The 21,552-nt window shown below is 28.0% G+C and overlaps 2 protein-coding genes across 2 annotated transcripts in view; one reads left to right on the forward strand and one right to left on the reverse strand.

The window, feature by feature from the left end:
- Positions 1-7,342: 7,342 nt before the first annotated feature.
- LOC129975571 (zinc finger protein 239-like) lies at positions 7,343-8,251 on the reverse strand. The gene has a single exon (XM_056088634.1). The coding sequence runs from the start codon at positions 8,249-8,251 to the stop codon at positions 7,343-7,345; it is 909 nt and encodes a 302-aa protein (XP_055944609.1).
- Positions 8,252-8,754: 503 nt separating this feature from the next.
- LOC129976468 (uncharacterized) overlaps positions 8,755-21,552 on the forward strand; it is a 30,590-nt gene continuing 17,792 nt past the window's right edge. Inside the window, exons 1-4 of the mRNA XM_056090068.1 lie at positions 8,755-8,802; positions 10,421-12,139; positions 15,620-15,845; positions 16,383-16,513. Coding sequence (XP_055946043.1) covers positions 10,439-12,139; positions 15,620-15,845; positions 16,383-16,513 — 2,058 coding nt within the window. The 5' untranslated portion in view covers positions 8,755-8,802; positions 10,421-10,438. The remainder of the gene's footprint in view (positions 8,803-10,420; positions 12,140-15,619; positions 15,846-16,382; positions 16,514-21,552) is intronic.

The raw sequence follows: 21,552 nt of genomic DNA on the forward strand, positions 1-21,552 counted from the left end.
AATTATTAAGAAAATTAAAACTTTTATGTTATACAAGAATAGGACGTTCGGAAAAGAATTGTCCTTTTATTCTATCCAGTTGTTACTTCCTCGGTAATGAATTCTTAAGTTCAATTCACTTATCTGACTATGTGAATTCTCTGATTAAAATCTGATTAATGGTTAAATTAAATTTAATGAAAGACTCTTTTGTGACGACACTGTATTGGAATATGGATGATAAGAATTATTTTGATGTAGTCCGATTACAAGAATTCACTATAAATAAGCGGAGTAAATAAATGGCATATTTATAAATTAAATTTATTTAACAACAAAATATCTGTTTTGCATTCCAATTTATTAGACTACAATTATTTCACTAATGAAATATTGCCGATTGTAACCGACGACAAAAAATAAATATATGTGATATGGTAGTCAGACAATATATTTAGTTATACTCAAGTAACTTATAAAATATGCACTGAAGTTGTTAAATAAATTATTACCTAAATTTTCAGATTCTACCTTCAGTATTATAACTATGGAATTAGAAAAATTATTTTATTCTTTTCTACTTCATATTTTCTCTCAATTTCTCACAAAAACTTCTTTACCACTAAAAAAAACCTGTTTTACCCTTTCCTTAATTTTGTGACACGAGTTTTTTCGTGCTAGTAATCCTCATCTTTAAAAGTAAATGCTGATTCATGTTGAAAATTTCATTTAGTTAAAAACTGTATGATAATATTAAAAAAAAAAAAAAAAGAACGCAGAGAATCTTTCAGAAACAAAGCAAATTACTTTTTTGCGTAATATTATTGCAATTTTGATATTACGCTGAAAAGCAGTAATAATAAACAAATTACCGATTTTCCTGACTTATAAACATGAATGAATGTATAAGCAATTATTAATACTTGTATATCAAATTCTAAGTAAATCATATTAAATTTCACTTCGTAGAATTACATTTTTTAAATCTGATAATTATTTGCATTTTAGAAAATTCTGGACAGAAATTTGTTCATTATTATTATTTTTCAGTTCATTTTTTATACAAAATTCTAAGCATATTTTTCAACACATATAATGCATGACAGTAATTCTCATCAAAAATAATTTTTTCAGCTTGCATTCTAACAATAAGCATTAACAATATAGTGAAAAACTCTACTATTTACTTTTATTACAAAAGTTTTAAACTTCTTTAATTATAAAATTCTAATTTTTTTTTTCGTACACAGTATATTAAAACATTCTTTAAGTCTATGGAATAACAGAACAGTGCAACTTGTGTGATACAAGTGGAAAGAAATGACCACTGAATGACCAAATGTTTTTAAACAGAAAATACAAACAACAGAATCTTAAAATATTATACATAAATCGCTCTATTATTTACAAGAAATTTATTTGCTAGAAATATATAAATAAAGTTCCCTTTGGAATGTTCCAACTTAAAAAAAAATACGTTTTGCATTCCAGAGTTATGACAATGCAAGTTTTTATTCGTATTATCCCTTCACTCAGAACAGGAGAACCTGCTGAATTAGCAGTTTTCTAGAGCGCGTGTTAAAAGTAATTAAATAAAATGTGGAATTGGATCAGGAAATAAGAGACCATTTTAGAATGAAGTTAATATAAGATAAATCAATATCATTACATACACACACACACATATATATATATTGCTTATGCAATTGCCTATATTTTTTGTATCTATGTGTGTATATTTCACCCTTACACAATTTCAAGCTTCTTGATAGAATGAAACGAAATTCATAGATATGTTCCTTATCACTTAGAAGGATTTATCGCATTACTAAAAAGTTTCTACGACTTTCTAAAGGGACAGAAGTGGGGGGGGGTTTCAAAAATTTTATTTCCCAGCCATAATTTCTGAACAAATCATTATATAAAAAGTATTTCAACCCAATTTTAAAATGAGATTTTAGTAACATAAATTTCATTTCTAAATAGCTATTTCTCAGATTTTTAGTCATTTTTTTAAAAATGAATTTAAACACATTTATAATAATGGAGTCCCTTTCCCCTTTTGAAATGTCAAGTTTATTTTACTGCTTAATCGCAGTTAGTTCATATATGAACTTTCCCATTACTTGAGAATACTTACTACATTGAAAACAGTATTCTGATATTATCATAGTCTTTCCGAGTTAAGCAACGACGAATTGAAATTTAAACATCGAAAAAAATAAGCAAATAAATAACATTCTGCAAAACACAGTCGATTAGTGGTGATGGAGATACAGGAAAAGACTTTTTAATTTCAAGACGACTGAATTTTTTCCCCCCTATTTTTGATCACTTTTTAAGATATTTTACAATATATTCCGTAATTGAAATGAAACCTAAATCATTTTCGTTGTTGCTACCAATATTTCATCCTGCCTTCCCTCATCGCAGCTGATAATGAAAGAAGGAAGTTACCAACTTATTTTTTCATAATTAACAGGTTTTTATTTAAAGTATACATTTAAACATTTTTAAAAACTATTTGGCCTTACAATTAACATTTAACCTCGCAAATAAGCAGTGACGACTCTTTTTTTTAAAGTTATTTATTGTTAAACTTTGCTATTCTTAAATATAGCATAAACGATTGTATAAAATATATGATCCTTCTTATCATATGAAATACATTCCTACCCCCCCCCCCAATTTAATGGACTAAATATTTTGTTCAATTGGAAAAATTCTTATTGAACAATTCTCCGAATTATAATAAAAACGATGGAAAATATTCTGTATAAGTAATATTTTATATTACATATAAACCTCCAATTAGAAACGATTCTATTTTCTTTTCTTTATATTTTAAAAAATAATATTTAGTTCATCAAGTAAGATAATTTAATTACTTCTACTTGAAAAACAAAAGCTTAAAAACTTCTATTTTCAAATTAAAGTGTGAATTTCTGGTGTGAAAAATTAAGGAGAAACATTACACATTGAATGGAACGATGCAAAGCTTTTTAAAAAGCGGAATGTGTTGCATATCTATCAAATTGTAAGTTTAAAAATATTTAACTGAAGACGACATTAAGAGCAAGCTACATAAAATATTTTATTGAAAATTTTATCAATCATTAATTCTGGCAAATCAGCTGGTTGCCAGAGGCAGGTAATGATATAAAAAATGTTTCTTTCTTTATATGGTATAATTTTATTCATTGACTGTAACTATGCTTTCTAGCAATCTCAGTTGAAAAGAGGGACACAAGAGTAGATACTCTAAAAAAATTAAGAATTTTTATTTTTAATTTTGTATTTCAGACATATGAAAATTTATAATTCTTGATATTCAAATAATTAACTTTGATTTTAGAAAACTGATTCCAAATAGCATACTGTTTTAGTAATAATCTCATTGACGGCAACGCAAAAATAAGAACCTTAGTAAAATGTTTTTCTTCACACCTTTTTCACAAGTCTATCATGATATGTAACAATACTTCAATATAACATATGCTATTACTCATACAACCTAATTACTGACCCCAAAATTACATATAGCATATATTTTTACACTTAGCTAAAATTATTAATAAATGATAAAATGTTTCAACACAAAATCACATTTCAAAATCAAGCAGTATGAAGAACATAACTGAAATGTATATAGACTTATTATAATAATGGTACAGTAAAATCATATTAAATGATTAATTAAGTGAATTGAATTAAACCAGATCAATGCTTTAATTGTTTGGAATAATTTTAAAATGTAAACTAATATTAAATATTATGACTGAAAACAACAGATAATCAGATAGTTGACTTAGCCTATTTTAAGAGCTGACTCTCGCATAAAAGGTTTTCAACCTTTTTAAACTAAGCAATTATTGTTTTCGAAATAAAAATAACCACTCTTCATCTTAATATTAGTAAAATAAAAATTTAAATCAATTCATGAACATTAACATAAGATTTTTAATGCCAGTAATCAAATAATCAAGTTATTGCACGAAACTGAAAAAAAGAAAAAAAAACAAATTAAAGGAAATTTAAAACAATATTTTGCAATTATAAAATTATCAAAGCATTATATGTATTATAAATTTTTGAAAACCTTTTAAGTACAAAATAACAGTAATAATAATAAAGCAGATGCATTAAAAACAAACAGTTTAAGATAAATATGCTTGATCACAGTCACTGTAAGTTACGACAGAGGAAACATTTTTCTTTCTCGAGATTTTATATTCTCTCCAAAATGGTCAATTCATCAATACAAAGCACATATAGGCACAGCCTATAACAGGTTAATTAAGGCTTTATAAACATGTTTGTACTGGCTTGATCTAAATACAATAAATAAATCCCATTAGCTTGATTTAAAGAATAAAAAATGTTAGTCTGAGTTTGGCTATCACGCCACCTCTTTTTATGCAATGTATTATGTTAACGAATGAAAAGAATAACGAATTTAGTAAACCATGAAAACTACTAAGAACTTTGATCCAGGTTTTGATAATATAATAAACTCAACAAAGTTTCCATCATCTAAAAGCATTTTATACATTTTTATAAGCACACTGCTTACACTTCTAATTTTAGTTTTAAAATCATGTTCAGAAATGTAGTTTTATTTCCTTCCCAAAGCATATAGTTATTTTTTGCTTACACATCGCCACAAATCAGACAGTTATAGCAGCTCCATAGCAGCATGTCAAAATAAAAACATTTTATTTTAATTACATCACAAACTAAAGCCTGACTGCTAAACCTGGGTCAAAACTCTGGCTTTCAATACCAGCATAGTCTTCATAGATTTCTAGTAAAAGAATAAATTTCTACCCATAGTAAAAACCCCAATAATGTTTTAAAAGCTATCGTATTAAAACTTTCATTTTTACTATAGCCAAATTTTTGTAATTAAAGAGTTGGGCAGAGAATAAAATTTATCTATTTTCTAAGAATCCATACAAAATAATTTTTAATATTATGGCTATTTTATTACAAGTTTTATGTAAAAGATTGTGGGCACTTTACTATTAGCAGGGCTCCAGACAAAAACTTAACAAATCTTAATGAATGCTGTTGCTAACAAATTAATATCAATATTAAGCTTGGTGGCAATTGGGGCCTTGCTAATGGACAAGAACCAGATTTTGTTTTACTTATTTTTATATATATAACTTTTAATATTTCTACAAAAGAATAGGTAAGCTTTACAATAAAATACAAAATACTTTCTATTTGAGCGTAAAAAAGTCTCTGTAGGAATCTTTGTTACATTATTGCAAGGGATTTGTAAATCAAACATTTTTCAGTCAGTTTATATCTGTATAGAGATATATAACAGTCTCACTGTATTTGAAGATATATATATATATATAAACAAGAAAAGAAAGTGAAATAAACTTAAAATTTTCTATATACAGATAATTATCTACTTAAATTTAGAGTAGTCTTTAGAATGTTCAAAAATAGTTTTAATACATGTTTTTTTTTTCTTTCTTTTTTACAATTTGATAAATATGTTCTGAAGCATTGAATCATAAAATTTCAATTTGTCACAGAAATTTTTGGCAGCTTTACTTATATATATAAAACATATGTTTGCCTAGTTTATAGGAACAAAAGTAAAATAATTAGTCGTCAGATAATATAAATTAAAAAATAATAGAAATGTCATTCTAATAAAATACCTTCTATAATAAAATTGATATATTTTACAATCTTCAATTACAGATACCTTTAGTTCCTTGTCCATCTAACTGCAATAAGCCTTTACAAGTTTTGACAGACAAATTCCAGTAAGCACATCACCATATAAACTGACAAAATCAGAAATACCCTATGTTTCAATATACAAGTTTACAAAATAGTTAAAATATTGTATTGCTTAATAAATACATACAACTCATGCAGACATTTACCAACACAGCAGCTTCAGCTTGCATTCTTAAACAAATGTTTGAAAATATATATATTTTTATATATATTACGTAGAGTAGAACACTAAAACAAATACACTGTTTATTGTTCACCAAGTCAGTTTCCAGAGTTATTGTTAAATGCATTCTCATATAAACCTTACTCCCCCTACATTAAAAAAAGTCTAAATAAAATCAGGTACTTGTGCATTAAGATGTAGTCATTTTCAAACACTACCATATTTTTATTTTTTAAAAAAATATATACACACATACTTATTATCAATAGATGAATACTAAAATTATAGATTTTCTGCTATATATTATGAAACATAACAAATTTGCAATTTTCAAACGTTTAATAAAAATTTCATTTTTTATAATATTAATGTAACTTATTATAGCAAATATTTTTGAAAGACTCTTGGAAAGTTTAATATTCCTTTTAAATTCAAGCTTTCAAAGTTAACTCCATCACTCAATGTTTTCATTACCGATATAAAAAGAGTGTTATAGTTGAGCTTTATAAAAGAATTATTAACTTTGTGTAAATAGAATAGAGAAAATCTATACTAAGTATACAAGAGGCATTAAATATTAGTTGATATGTTTCAACTGCTAAAGGATACTAAATGTAACTCTCATTCTCAACATTTTCAATTTCAAAATAGGATCAATCTCAGAAAAGCATTTAAATAAAATTGGAAACAATTCAAACAGCGAGTCTATATATATAATTTGGCAAAATGAAGATTTTTTTTTTTTTTTTAAACTAAGAGTAAAAAAATTTTCAAAGAACTTTATTCAATCTAATATCAATATTCCTCAATTAATAATTTTATTTTTAGCTCACATAGAAAGAAAAAAAAATAATATTCTTAAGCTGTTGCAAATAACTTCAAAATTTCTATAAGGTTTCAAAAATTCAATATAAGAATAATTTATTTAGTAAATCTTCATAATGTTACTAGAATTGCAATATTTTGCCTATCATGCTATATAATATTCCAGCAATTAGAAAAATTCTATCTGTAAAAAAGAAAAATATTTCTAGTTAATCTGGAATTCATATTGCGGAATTAAAACATCCCAATAGAAATTAAGGATCATCTGCAACAATAAACCAAGAAAGCATTCTGCAAGAAATATTACACATTATTACTCTGTTAATTGTGGATGCATATTTCAATATCCCCAATATTGCTGCAGATATAATTACTTTAAAGCATTTTAAAGGCGCTTGATACAAGTCAACTATTTAGTCAAAGGCATCACTAAATTCGAATCGGGCCAAAAAGTATACACCTAGCAACAACCACACAAACTTTTTTCAAACTTCATCTTAATACACAAGTACCAACATATGTTACCGTAAAGAGCTCTTTGTTCATACTGTAACATAATTAAGGATTACACAATGCCATTCTAACTACAATTACAGCCTTTGCATATACTCAACAAGAAGCATTTCCCATACCATGCATTCGATAATGCTTTCGAAAATATTTCTTGTCCCTAAATTTTTTATGACAAATATCGCATTCATAAGGCTTTTCGTCCATGTGGCTTTGACGGTGGGACTTTAATCCATTATTACTAGAGAATCCTTTATAGCAAATGTTACACATGAATGGTTTTTCACCAGTATGGGAGAGATAATGCAATCTCAAATGTTGTTTTAAAACAAAACCTTTGTTACAAATATTGCAGGTGTGGGGCTTCTCACTTGAATGAACTCGATAGTGCTTGTTGAGGCAGCTCACATCCGCAAACTGTTTATTGCAGACATCACAGATAGGCTTATCTCCAGTATGGGACAGGTAATGTTCCTTCAGGGCGTCAGGGTCAGGAAACAGTTCGTTGCAAATATTGCACTTGTGGGGATGCTCACCAGCATGGATGAGGTAGTGACGTTTGAGGTTAGTTCTCTGGGTAAAGCTGCGATTACATATATTACAAACATAAGGCTTTTCACCCGTGTGAGTGATATAGTGGTTTTTTAAGGTCTTCAGATGCGAGAAACTCTTGTTGCAGACATCACAAACATGACGCCTATCTCCTGTATGATTCGAGTAATGTTCCCTGAAACTACCGCGGGTCTTGAATCCTTTCCCACAAATATCGCAAACGATGGGCTTGTCAGGAAAATGGACGACTTGATGTTCACTCAAATCAGATTCATTCAAAAAACTTTGATTGCAAATTTCACAACAAGGAGGTTTCCCTCCATTATGAATTTGGCAATGTTCTTCCAATTCATCATAATGCTCAAATTCTTGGAAGCACACAATACAAACACACGGTTCATAGTCATCATAATCTTGCATAACACTGTCATTACTCTCTTCCATTATAACAGACATTTTACTAACTTTGTTTTCAAATGGCCTAGTTTTAAAAAGTATTCGCCCTATTCACTCACCCAGCGATAACAATATACGACGTAACGAAACGTGCAAGCTTTTTCATTCATTTGGCGAATCTCATTGGACGTTACCAGTACACGTTTCATGTTATACTTCTGTAATTATTCGCATGATTATTAAAGTGCAACAATTTGAAAATGATCAGAAATATTTTTAAAAAATTTTTTAAACTGTACCAGTAGCATAATTTTACAAGGCCTGCTAAGTGTTTCCAGCTTAAAATCAGTACTAATGTCAATACTATTAGCAAGTGATCGATCGAATTGTTTGAGATTTAATATCTTTATTAAAATATTTATAGTGATTTATTAATTACGTAAACTTCAAACATTTTGTTTCCTATAATTTTAATAATTGTTTACTTGAATGGAATCCTAAAAATAGTATCATAGTTGCGAAATGTTAGTCAGCAGAAATTGGCAACACTAGTTTTTTTTTATGAAATCTTACATCAGGTATACATATTTTTAATTTACGAAATGATTGAGGTAATTTTAAAGAATTTCGTGTAATATTTTTTCTGCTGTTTAGAAAGGTTAATTCTTTACTGACGCCTGTGGTATTCTAATTGTGAAATCATTGCTAGAAAATATCTACTATCATACAATATGTTTTCAAGCTTGCACGCCGTATATTCGGCATAACCATCGGCGAATCTTGATAATGCTTTTTCTTCGCACTTTTAACTAATGCTTTGAAAGTTACTAGATTTTATCTTACTTTTCGGTGTATGTTATTTTAGAGTTCTTGAAGCATTTATTATCTGAATACTAATTCCTCAGTTAATGTAGAATTGCATAAGGGTCACCTTTATCACTGTTTGGAGTATAATTTAATATTTTTCTGTCCGTTTGTTTATCTTCCAATTAATTTCTTTCGAAACTTTTATGTGAAGAAAAAATGGAAATTTCAATCTTTTAAGCAATTTCTAATGTATATTGATAAAATTTTATAAACTGCATAGACTTTGTAAAGAGTTATGGAATTTTTATTATAAGTTGAAAATTAATATTGTTGTACCGGCTATCATGTACTTTATTTTTAAATATTTGTTACTTCTGTTATTGTTATAAAGTGTGATGTGAATAAATTTTTCTAAAATGGCTAAACCATTTCCAAATCTTCCGAACTGTTCTCGGAGAAATTCTTATTTCTTTGCTGATCTTGATACATAATTCATTTTGAGTCCCACTTAAAAACAATTTTAACTATAATCTTGTATAATAAGTACAAAAAGGTTGTGTGAATATGTTTTCATACTTTTGTGTTCTTTGTGGGAAAATTCTTAACTTTTCAATAATTTTGATTGGTGATATTTTTTTACCTGCATTTTTCTGTCATTTTAAAAAATTAAGTTATGATGCTGTTTTATTCACATATAATGCAACCTAGCATTATTAATTTTCTGTATTAATAAAATATTCTTATTTGAAAAGTTAATGTGATGTTTGTGATAAGTTTAAAAATATTCCTTTAGAATTATACCAATAGTTTCTCTTCAAATTTTTTGATGCAATATATATATAAATTAATCTTTCCAAGAAACTTAAACTTGTAAGTTTCAAAGTAACCTCGGAATTTTTTTGCTACCTCTAGTATTGTTATCATTCATAAAAGTTTAGTATTCCTTAAAGTTGTATGTCATAATTGAATAATTAGGAGGATCACTGTGTATCTTTCTATATACACAAATATACTGTCAAGAAATATAGATTTTAAAAACTTTTGATTTGGATGTATTGTATGTATTTTTTAAAATTAACTTTGGCTTAAAACTTTATTTTATCTTTTCAACTGGGGACTTAGATTTTAAATTAGTATTGTTTAATATAAGATGGTTATTTAGTTTTAATATTTTGCTTCTTTTTTTCTGGTATTTCAAAACATTGTAGTGTTTAACAGATAACTTACAGCTTTTCTACCAGTTAAATTATAAAACAGGAGGGATTTTCATGAGAACTTTAGAAGTATATTTTAAGTCAAAAAATGAACAGTAATATTTGAAATGAGATTCAAGAATATTGACTGTTGCATTGAAGTAGTTCTTTTGTTGTTGCTTTTTATATTTTCCATTCAATCTTTTAATTAAAAAAAAATCTTTTTCAGTAAATTGCAACATCAGCCATGTCAGTCTTGGCTAGAAATGTATTGATTTGCACCGTACCAACAGTTATTGTTCTTCTCTCTGTGTTTTGGTTTCGGAGAAAGAAAAAGATTAAGACAATCTCGCTTTTAGAAACAAATGAACAGACGTTCTCTTCTGAGGATTACGACCTCAAGTTGAATCATTCAAGTGAAATAAGTTCTGACGCTGCTGATACATTATCAGATGCAAGCAGTTTTGCATCACCTCAGAGTTCAGAAAAGTCAATTAGAACTAAATCAATCCAACTCATGTCTGCTCCCAAAAACGATACTACTATAAGTAGTAATATTTCTAATAATGTAACAGCCACTCTTTCAAATTGCCAAAAGGCAGATTCATACGAAATAGATTCTTGTATTGAATCTAATCTTTTGTATAAAACTAAAGACATTCAGTTTTCTGATGTACTTAATAATGAAGTACATAATAATATACAATCAGAAAATACTGATTTTAATAATGAGTCTGAAAATAAAAATTCTGTCTATGATGATATAAAAGTTTCTAAAATTGTAAAAGAGTATAAAGAAGAATCTGTTCCTGTAAATGTAGAATGCAATTTGCATAAAATTTCTAATGAAAATGTAATTATGGAAAAGTCTGAAGCAAAGAATTTTCATTCACATGAAGATACTGCAGAGCTGATGAGGCTTTTGGAAATGAATTTCCATCAAAATGATAAGTGTAAAATAGAACGCGACAGCTTACGCTCAAACGAATCAAATGAGAGTGCAATATCATCTCAAGGTGGTGATATTGAGAAGTTGCAAACTGCTGAAACTGAGAGCAATGATAGCCATTCTAGTGTTCTAGATGAAAATAGTTTGAGCTATGTTAGTGATGATTCGGAATACAGGCATCTAGTCGAATTGAAGAATAAAGATAGTCTCTCTAGTGTGCTGGATGAAAACAGTGTGCTTAGTAGTTTTTGTGAAGATTCTGAAAAAAGCATCAATGTTGAAAGTCCTATTACTGCCATTAAATCGGATGTCGGTACAGCCAATGAGGATTCTGTGCCAGTAAATTGTACAGATATAGACTTCACACTGACTCTTGTAAAAGATACAATTGATCAGTGTGCAAATCTTTTCAAATCGGTTGCTGTTACTGAAAGTAAAATGGTTGACAGTGTTGAAAATCAATGCTCAAACTCTGTGGAGATTAATTATAGTTTACAGAATCTTGATAAATGTTTGCCAGAAACTAGAGACTTTATAGATAACAGCTCTTCAGATTTACCAGTAGAATCCACCAATAAGTTCCCTGAAGATTCTAATGTGAATAATCAGAGGCATCAAACTACTTTAATAAGTTCCAATGAAGCCTTAGAATCCTGTGATAGCTGCACTTCTGAATCAAACTTCAGTCCTTCATCTGATAAAAAATCATCAGTAGTTGTGCCGAACTCAAATTCAAAAGACTTGCTCGACCAGCCCTCATTGGAAAATCCTTGTAGTACTTTACTTGATAATTCTAGTGAATCCAGTCATGTTTGTGCAGTAGAGAATGACAGCCATTCTCATACTCTACCTGCAACTGATAAAAATCTGGAAGCAAATCCTCAAATACCCATTATGAATATCCAGGGACTTTTAAATAATGAAGCAGCCTCTACAGTTGAAGTTGCTGAAAGTTCTATGAATCCTGCAGCTTGGCAAGTACAGGATGTACAAAATGATGTAAGTTCTCTCAGTCTCAAGCTTTTAAACTGAATTTCAAGAATTTTAGTTTTTAAATGTTAATGATTTAGTAGGTTGATTTTGATTAGTTTCTTATAATGAAGAAAAATGGTCATTAGGGTCCTAAAACATACTTTTAAATTTCTAATATATATATTTCTACTTTGAATTATTCTGAAAAATTTATCTCAAGTTTTAATAAATGTTCCCCTTAAAAATTAATTTTTAACTTTTTGTAGGGACAAGGTATATGGTGTTATTGAAAGTGCTAAGATTGTCTTCTCATAAGGGCTTTAATACTGTTTTTGATCCAGACTTTATTTCTTTTTCTGAAAATGATTTATTTTTCCTGCCACTAGTTCTACCAATATTATAATTGACTAAATTGATATTGTATATGATATAATTAAATAAATCTTATCAATTCTCACTGTTTTAGATGATTACTTTGATATTTTTAACATTACATTGACTAAGTTTGCTGAAATACATCTTATCAAAATAGAAAAGTAAATCCAATTTTGATTTTTTTTTTTTTTTTTTTTGTCAGAATCATGTTTTTATATTCTAACATTTTCCATCTCTCTCTCTCTCTCTCTCTATTATTAGAAAATTTTAATTTTAGAGATATCAGATTTAGTGTATAGTAATTAATGAAAAATTTATGCAATTTAAATATTTGAAAATTATTAAAATCGAATTTTTATTTTTAGTAATGAATGCATTTATAAAATATAAGAAAAAGACAAAAACTGAATGGTGAGCAAAGTAAGCTGAGATCATGTAGCGATCCCAAAAGAAATGGCAACAATTTTTGGTGGTTGGTGAAAAGCGACCATCTGATGTAACCCCTTAGTTTTTTTAGTTCTACCAGAATCTGATTATGAAAATTAGATGGAAGTTAAATTTGATTCAGCTTTCTTGAATTCAAAATTTGGCTATGTTTGAAGAAAAAATTTTCTATACTTAGAATTTCCTCATTAAATATAATTTTGGAAAATAGTTAGAATTATATAGTATTGTACATGCATATATAGATCAAATAATACTATTCAACCGGAACTGCCACTTTCTCGCTTAATGTCGGACATCAAAGAACAAAATTAGTAGTATCTTATTTCTAGGGATATATAGGTTATTAACCTATAATTATTCATCTTAAAATTGGACAACATTAACCATCTTGAAATCAGATTGACTTTTTATCTACATTGTTGTAGGGTTTGATTGATGCCTAATTTTGATGTGTCAGTTACTGGTTGGTACTAATACCTGATTGTACCTGTTGCAGCTTTTAACTGATCCCCCCAGCCATATTTGTACCAAAGCTGATACTAATATAAATGTAATTTCAAATTGGAATTTCTGTCTATAGAATAGGTATTGATGATTATATGCTGATGGCCTTGATTTTGATAGTGATTGACGGGTGGATGAGAAAGGAAAAGAAAAGACTTTTTGTTGGTATAGAGTAGATCAGAATTTTTCAGTAGCTTGCTCACTCTAATACGAGACTAAGGATGAAATATATACTGAATGCTTCAGCATCAGGGTTAGAAATTTTTAGGAAGAGTAGGAAGACAGCTCGAAACTGCATCGAATGCTGAGTTGGAAATGCTTACCAGGCACAATAGGTAGCTTTGCATGTACACAGAGTTCCTGAGAGTTATTGTAGAGAATCTTTATTTCAGCATTCCATAGTAACATTTAATAATCATAATTAATGATTCTATAATTAACAGAAATCTATTCCACCATTTTTTGACCTAATTTTTGAAATTTATTATGTGATAAAGAGCAAAAGAAAAAAAAAAGTGATCTTTTTATTGACTTATCAAAGAGTAATTTTGTGTAGCTATGACTATGATGTGTTCACATGGAAAATTATGACATCATTGGTTATGATGATTGATTGTTTTAGAATACTGAAAAGAAAATTCTACTTGGAAATCCTGTGTATGTACAATCCCACTTCTATGCCTATAAAATATTTCTGACTCGTTGTTATGATTCGTTGTCCATCTCCTATTATGTTATTATTCATTGTTATTATGCAATTCCAAGTTGTCTCCCATATCAAAAGTTTGTGATCCTGATAGTGAGACACCTTATATAGATTTTTTAAAAAATCGTGTGTGCTTAATTACATCAGCAAGGCAAAAAGTCGAATTACGCCATGTTGTCCAAATAGTTTGAAAAATATTGCTATAGTATCACCAAACCAATGCCAAAGCGAGATGATCAATCCGGTCTAGAAACATTCCAAGAACTTAATACTCTTATCTGTATCAGTCTTGTCTTCTTAATAATTGATATAAAGTATCAGGTTGGTACAGTATCACTATCGTGTATTGTTTATTTTTGAGATACCTTATGATCTTTAAATTTTCCTCCTTTATGTTTGAATTTTAAGGATATTTTTTGTTTACAAAATTATGAGTATGCAGCATTAAATTTTTAATGTATTTGTTTAGCTTTGCAAATATTTAATATATTGTATTATGAATTAAATTTTGCAATCTATAAGGATAATCTGTCGATATACCTCAATATATCGACAGGTCCTCTGAAATTGTCTTCAGAGATAGTTGGATTTTAACGGATAGTCGTGCCTCTATACAGTACCTTTCTCATTGGACGAAAGTGGTGGACAAGATTAGCGTGAATATCTTAGACCTTATTGCCAGGCTTTCCGCTGAACACTCTATGCACTTGCAATGGGTCCCGTCACATGTTGGTTTAAATGGTAAAGAGATAGCGGATAACTTAGCTAAGACTGCCTCAATTGACATATTTCATAATGATGCAACACAACTTATTCTGAAATCTCCTCTATCAAAAAGCCGGAGTCGAGTGTACTTTGGAGAGTCCCACCTGCTCACCCTTGGTACCTGGTTGGTGTCACCGCCTGAATATCTCTAGAAAACAGCAAACGGCTCTCGCATTTTCTTGAGTGGACGCATCAAATTTCTCACCTTCCAACACTGACGGAAGATCTTTGCTGAATGTCATTGGTGCAAGTCAGATCAAGCCCCCCCCCCCATCCCGTTCTTAAACGTTTAAATTTTACGATTTTTGAGATTTTAAGGGATCCACCAATGTTTTTGGACTTTTTAGAGATCTTTGGTTTCATAGAGGTGGTATATGCAGCTATAACACCTGGGATTAGAAACTACAACAACATGAATTAAATTTATCTTTAATTGCTGATTAAACTATTATACATAAATTGAGAATTTTAAAACAATTTTCAGTTGGTGTCAATAAATTAGAAATATTTGGAAAATGTGTAGATGGTTTATTTACAACTTTCAGAAAATTGGTATTTAACTAAAAGTAAGATTTTCTAACTTTCGCTTTAATTATATTCAATTTTCATTAATTATGAATTATATTTTTCATTTAAAAATGGCCTTTGAAATCAAATAGTTTTTAAAATTACTATATTTTCCTTAACTAATTTGAGTTCAATTTTTTTAGATATTGAATGAGCATCAGGATGAAGCAGCTAACTCCCTTGAGGGAAAAGAGGACGAGAATCCTAGTAGCCATTTTGTATATGAATTTGAACTTCCACAGGAGCTCTGTGGAAGGTTAATTGGCAAACATGGGAAGCATGTTAAGAGTATCAAAGATAGGTCACATACAAATGTATATATAAAGCGGCATCCTTATGACCCTCAGCTGAAAGTTGTGGTTGTTGAAGGTATTCAGTTTCTGTGTAACAGCATGCTTTTAACTATATTTCAAATGATTAAAATATTATATTTCTGTTTTGTTGTTTTTTGTTATGTATTACCTCTTCAAATATTTCACTGTTTCTTTTGTTGTGCAATGTATAGTTTTATGACTATTTGCTTAAGTATTTGGTTGCATTTTGAATTGTCACATAATTTTTTTAAATGTATTAATACAGAACTTTGCTACAAAATTAAAAATTGCCTTTTAAGAGAAATTTATCATCTGAGAATTTCAAATAATTATAGTTTTAAGTCCTGTATGATGTAATGTTTTTATATATTAAATGCAATAAAATATTTTGAGAAAATAGTTTTTATCTTCCTATTTCCCATAGAAAAATTTCATTTTAGTTAGTTTTGAACACTCCTGTCAATTCTAAATAGATTTGCAATTGGATGCCTAGTTTGTTGTCCAGTTCTCTACTCTTGGCATTCAAAGACACTTATAATAAAATAATTATTAAATGCTAGTTTGTTAACAATTTTCCCCCTTTTTCACTCAGGTAACAGAGCAGATGTAACTGAAGCTTTAGAGATCATACGTAGAAAATATCCTCCATCTCGATATCCTATGGTGACATTAGTAAGGACAAATGTGCTTAACCCTCCTAATGTTCTTCCAGAATCTTTGCAGGTATTATTGTTTAAAAATATTTTTTCCCCTAATTCTTTCACAATATTTTGACACATGTTTAACTATTGGAGGATAATATCTGAACAAAAAGTTATATGTATTGAATATAAATTTTTAAACATACATGTTTCTAAGAGATCCTTTGTTTTATCACTTTAATAAGATTTGGGAATATATAAGTGCAAGCTGTTGGAATACAATTATTTAACCCAATCAACTTGATTTTTTTTTTTTTTTTTGACAGAACCATTCAAATGTTTTTTTGTAATTATTTTAATATAGTCTTTTTTTTTTTTTTTTTTTTTTTTTTCAAACTGGAAAGTTTTTGTTTCATTTTTAGAAATTTTTATATATAATATGCACGTAGTCTGTTGAAAAATAAAATGGTGAATAAATAACCAAAATTTTGTAATTCAGTGTTTAATTATAATTAACTATTTATTTTAATTAAACTAACCTGTATTTTTATATTCTGCAAAAATATCAATTGGTACAGAAAAGTAAGATTTTAATCTTGCCACTCTTCGACTACCAGCTGGTCATTTATTAATTTTAGATTTATTATTTTCTCAAATTTTAATCTAGAGGAAATACGCTGCTCAGAGGTTAATTCATATACATATTATTATGGCTGAGAGAATATATTATGTTCTTCAATAACTGAAATGCATTTTATTATTATTTTTAAAGCCTGGGGGTTATATAAAAAGACCTATAAAGGTTTTAGGATAAAGACTTGAGAAATTTTATATATGGTAACATTTCGGACATAAATTTGGCTAAGCTGTCCAAATATTTTATAAATTACTTCCATATTCCAAATGTTTCATAATTATCTTCGTAATAATTATTAATATTCATGTTTCAATTTCACATGCAGTATTTGAATTCTATAGTGAAAAAATTTATCTGCCTTTGTATCTTGCTAATCATTTTATGCTTTCAATTCTAGTAACATCATCAAAAATAAACACTGCAAATTCCAAAACTTAAACAGCCATTTTGCAAAAAAATAAATAAAATTGTAGTATATTGAGAAATTTTTACAATTAAGTAATTCTGTGAAATATTGTATGCAGATATGAACTTTGAATCATTTCTTCACCATTAATTTTTTGAAATATGTTAGTGTACATATCACATTTATGTCTAATCATTTGGAACTCTCTGATTTGTTATTTATGACAGTTTCTCGAAATGGAGTAATGATCTTCTCAGTTTGTTTTCTTGTTAGAGGGAAGGGGCTTCCTTCTTTAAAATCATTGCCATCCCTTTCCTTTTGAAATTGCATTATTTAAGTTGTATAAAAAATTTATTTACATAGAAGCTAGTGTGAACAAATGAAGAAACATACTTTCATAATAGAATTTTAAGTTGTAACAATAAGCATCTTAATATAAAGTGATATCTATGTGTTCTATATCTGCTTATTGGTGTTATTGTCCCCTTTTTATCTTTCCTAATAAAAGTAAATGATTTTAATAACTTTTATGTAGTTTCACGAAGCCTGTTGTAAAGATGAAAAAATGATATGTGCTTGTGAAAAATGATCGTTTGACTGGGCAAGGTATATTTTGTATTATTGATACAAATGGAAGTGTAATCTGTTTGCCAATGCACAGAAACATCACAAAAAGGTGATGTTCATTTCAATTGAAACAATCACATATAACCAAAGATGTTTTCTAAATTTAAATTTATAATGGGAGATTTTTGATAGCTTCAAAGAAGTTTCTAAATATTGTTTTTTAATTCGTATTCAATGAGCATTTAAGTATTAAGTTTTAAGTATTAGAGTGAAAAATTAGCATGAGTATATTATTACTGTATTTTTTTTATTAGCTTAGCTAATAAAAAATATACAAATATTTTACTTTTGAATTGTAATTTTCTTTTATATTGTCAACTAAAATTCTTTAAAAGTATTCAGATTAAAATTTATTTCTTTTACCTTTTAAAAAATGGTATTGTGAGGTTAGATTAAAAGGGTTGCTGCTCAGTTTAAAAATGAAGTTGTTAAAAATATTTTTTTAATGCTGGTATTATTATCAAAATAATGAATATATAAAATACTGAAAGACTTCAAGAAAGAATTGTGTTTTTTTTTGGGGGGGGGGGAGCAATATTAGATGTTAAGAACTTTGATCTTTAGTAATGTAAAGCTTTTTTTTATATAATAGAAAGGATTATTCAGAATGGAGATTAGAAAAAGTTATACTGTTATATGATTTTTTCTAAAACCCACTGCATAAAAACTAAATTGTAAGTACTTTTTAATTGTGAAAAAGGTGTTAAAAAATTGAAGAATTCACTTATTTTTAAGTTGTACTAATTGAAAAACAAACTTATACTGAATTAAAATGCATACATTAAAACATAAATATATATGCAACGAGATTTTACTTATTGTAAGCAAGTAAAGTTGGGAAATTGCAGAAAAGCAAGTAAAAGATATTTTACTGTTTCTCATGCTTTATCTATGAGGTTTATCTTATATATTTATTTAGATATAAGAAGAATTTTTTACCATGTGTGTGTACAATTATATGAAGATGTTGATTATATGTCTTTTGTAAGAATTCCTTATTTGCTTTTATTTATAATTTAATGCATGTGTAAGAGGAACATAGTTAATTTCATTTTTAGATGAGTGGCAACCCTGGTAGGCTTTATTTTCTTCCCCTCTGTCTGATTTGATTTCTTTCACAATCTTTCTTTCTTTCCATTCTAGTGGTCCCGTTTATATTTCTCTTACTTGTTGCCATCTCAACGCTCTTATATTTTCAATAACTGTGTTGTAAATTTTGCTGAATTATTGTCCATCTGTGTCTCGCAGGTGGGTGGCAGAACCTTTTCATTATTGGTAGTGATGTAGAATGAGTAGTTAGTAAACTTTTTTTTTTTTTTAATTATTATTATTTGAACCTTCCTATCCCTTCTTGCGGTTGAAAAAGTATGGCAGAACATGTATTTTAACACATTTTTTAAAAGATCTTTATAGATGTTTTTAATTTTTTTTTCGTGTTTTTTAATTACAGGGTTGCCACTTTGTATGTTTTTGTTTCTTTTTTTCCTGTGGCAGAATTTCTACCGTTTAAATATTTTTCAGGTGTGATGCTATTTGAAATGGTTAAATCATTTTGTTATACCTTTTCCTTTTCAGCTAAGCTCAATCATCTGAATGTTAGATTTTTTTTTAAGCACAGATGATTTAATGAAATATCTTATTTCTCCTTTCTTTCCTTCTCCATCATCCACTGTTATTTTAAAGTATTCTAATTGTTAAAGGAAAGCAGTGTACATTTGATTTTGGGTAATAATTATATTAAAAAAAGCTTTGAAGACACACTCATTGGATTGCTTTTATATTAAGAAAAACTTCATTAGCTAAGTAAAGATATCTGGTTAGAATTACAGGATAAGATAACTGTTATTTTCTTTTTACCTTAAAAACTAATCAGCCATTTAGAAAGATTTCAACACTTTCTAAATAAGCTTAATCGCATGATTTGCAACAAAGTTGACAACTCTTGTTTGTTCTCTTTACTTTATTTAAAAAACTAAGGCTTTTAAATAACTATATGATTAATTTTTTAAACACTTGTGTGATATCATATTTACTTTTAATGATAGATTTTTAAAGCCGTTTAATTTAACTTTCTTTTTTACTCATAAACCCTTTATGAAATACAAAATATTTCTCATTAATACTAAATGTTTGAGTTTCTATGTGGAATACTATAAAATTTCATTTTCATCAAAAACTTGAAACATTTAATTTCATTAAATTAAGAAATTGAAGATAAACCATTTCAAAAGTAGTCCAGTTAGTGAGCATTATTTTATATAGTATAATAGTACTATATTGTATAGAATAATTGTAGATTAATATATATAGGATAAGTTCAGTAGTAAATATTCTTTTTTGAATATGTTAAAGCTTCACCTATTTCTAATTCTTTCTTTAGTGTAAATTGTATTTTTAGTGTAAGGTAAATTGTTTCATTAATTAATTTTGATATGAAAATTAAATTCTAAATTGTCTGTTCTGATCATATTGTGATTTTAAATGAAGTAAAATGTTCTGTAAAATTGCTATGCTTCAGCTACAGTCAATTTTTTTAAAATGTATTCACACAGAAAAAGTTCAAGTGCTGTTTTCACTCATAAAATTTTTTGCTTAGTTAAAAAATGTCTTGTTTAATGAGCTAAAAAGGGTTATATTAATTTCTAGCATCTATAATGAATTAAATAAGCAATTTATTTGATTTACTTGGGTATCTTTTTTTACATGCTACAGTTGAACCTATTTTAGTGTAGTAAGTAGGAACTACATAAAAGGAAGCACACACAAAAGAAATCCCAAACTTTGTAAATAGTTATAACAAATAATTTTACAATATAGAGAGGGATCACATAAAATAGTCTCACTTGGAAAATATGTAAAAGATTTATGAAATAGTTAGAAAGTGCTTTCCAGACAAAATAATTAAGTTGTATGTGAAAACATTTTTAAAAAATTATCATTTTAAATATGGAGACATTTTCAAAATGCAATTAATTTTATACTATTTGCTATAGTCCAGTACGTGCATTTTCATATGGTGAACTTTTTCAAAACGATCTTCATCATCTGAAGATGTATATTTTTTTTAATCTGATGCTTTTTTAATGCTTTCATTTATTGCACAATCAATACCAGGTATGCAAGTATGAAATGTGGATTTTTTTTCGAAAAAACATGTTAAATTTGGAAGAATGATAAAAAGTACTTTATTCAAAGTATGCATCATCGTTTTTTATACATTTTCTCCATCTTTTGGGGAATCTGTGAATACTACACCAGTAAAAATTTTCCCTTTTTGTCCTGAACCATTCATTGAGCCATTTTTTCACAACTTCTTACAAACCAAACCCTTGCTCAGCATATGGTTAACCCATCAATGCAAACAAATGGTGATCAAAAGGAGCCAAGCCTGATGAGTAAGCCGCATGGGGTAGAACTTCCCGAGTGAGTACTTCCAACATGTCTCAAACCA

Source organism: Argiope bruennichi, chromosome 7 (genome assembly GCF_947563725.1).
Source record: "Argiope bruennichi chromosome 7, qqArgBrue1.1, whole genome shotgun sequence".
In the NCBI taxonomy this organism is placed as follows: Eukaryota; Metazoa; Arthropoda; class Arachnida; order Araneae; family Araneidae; genus Argiope; species Argiope bruennichi.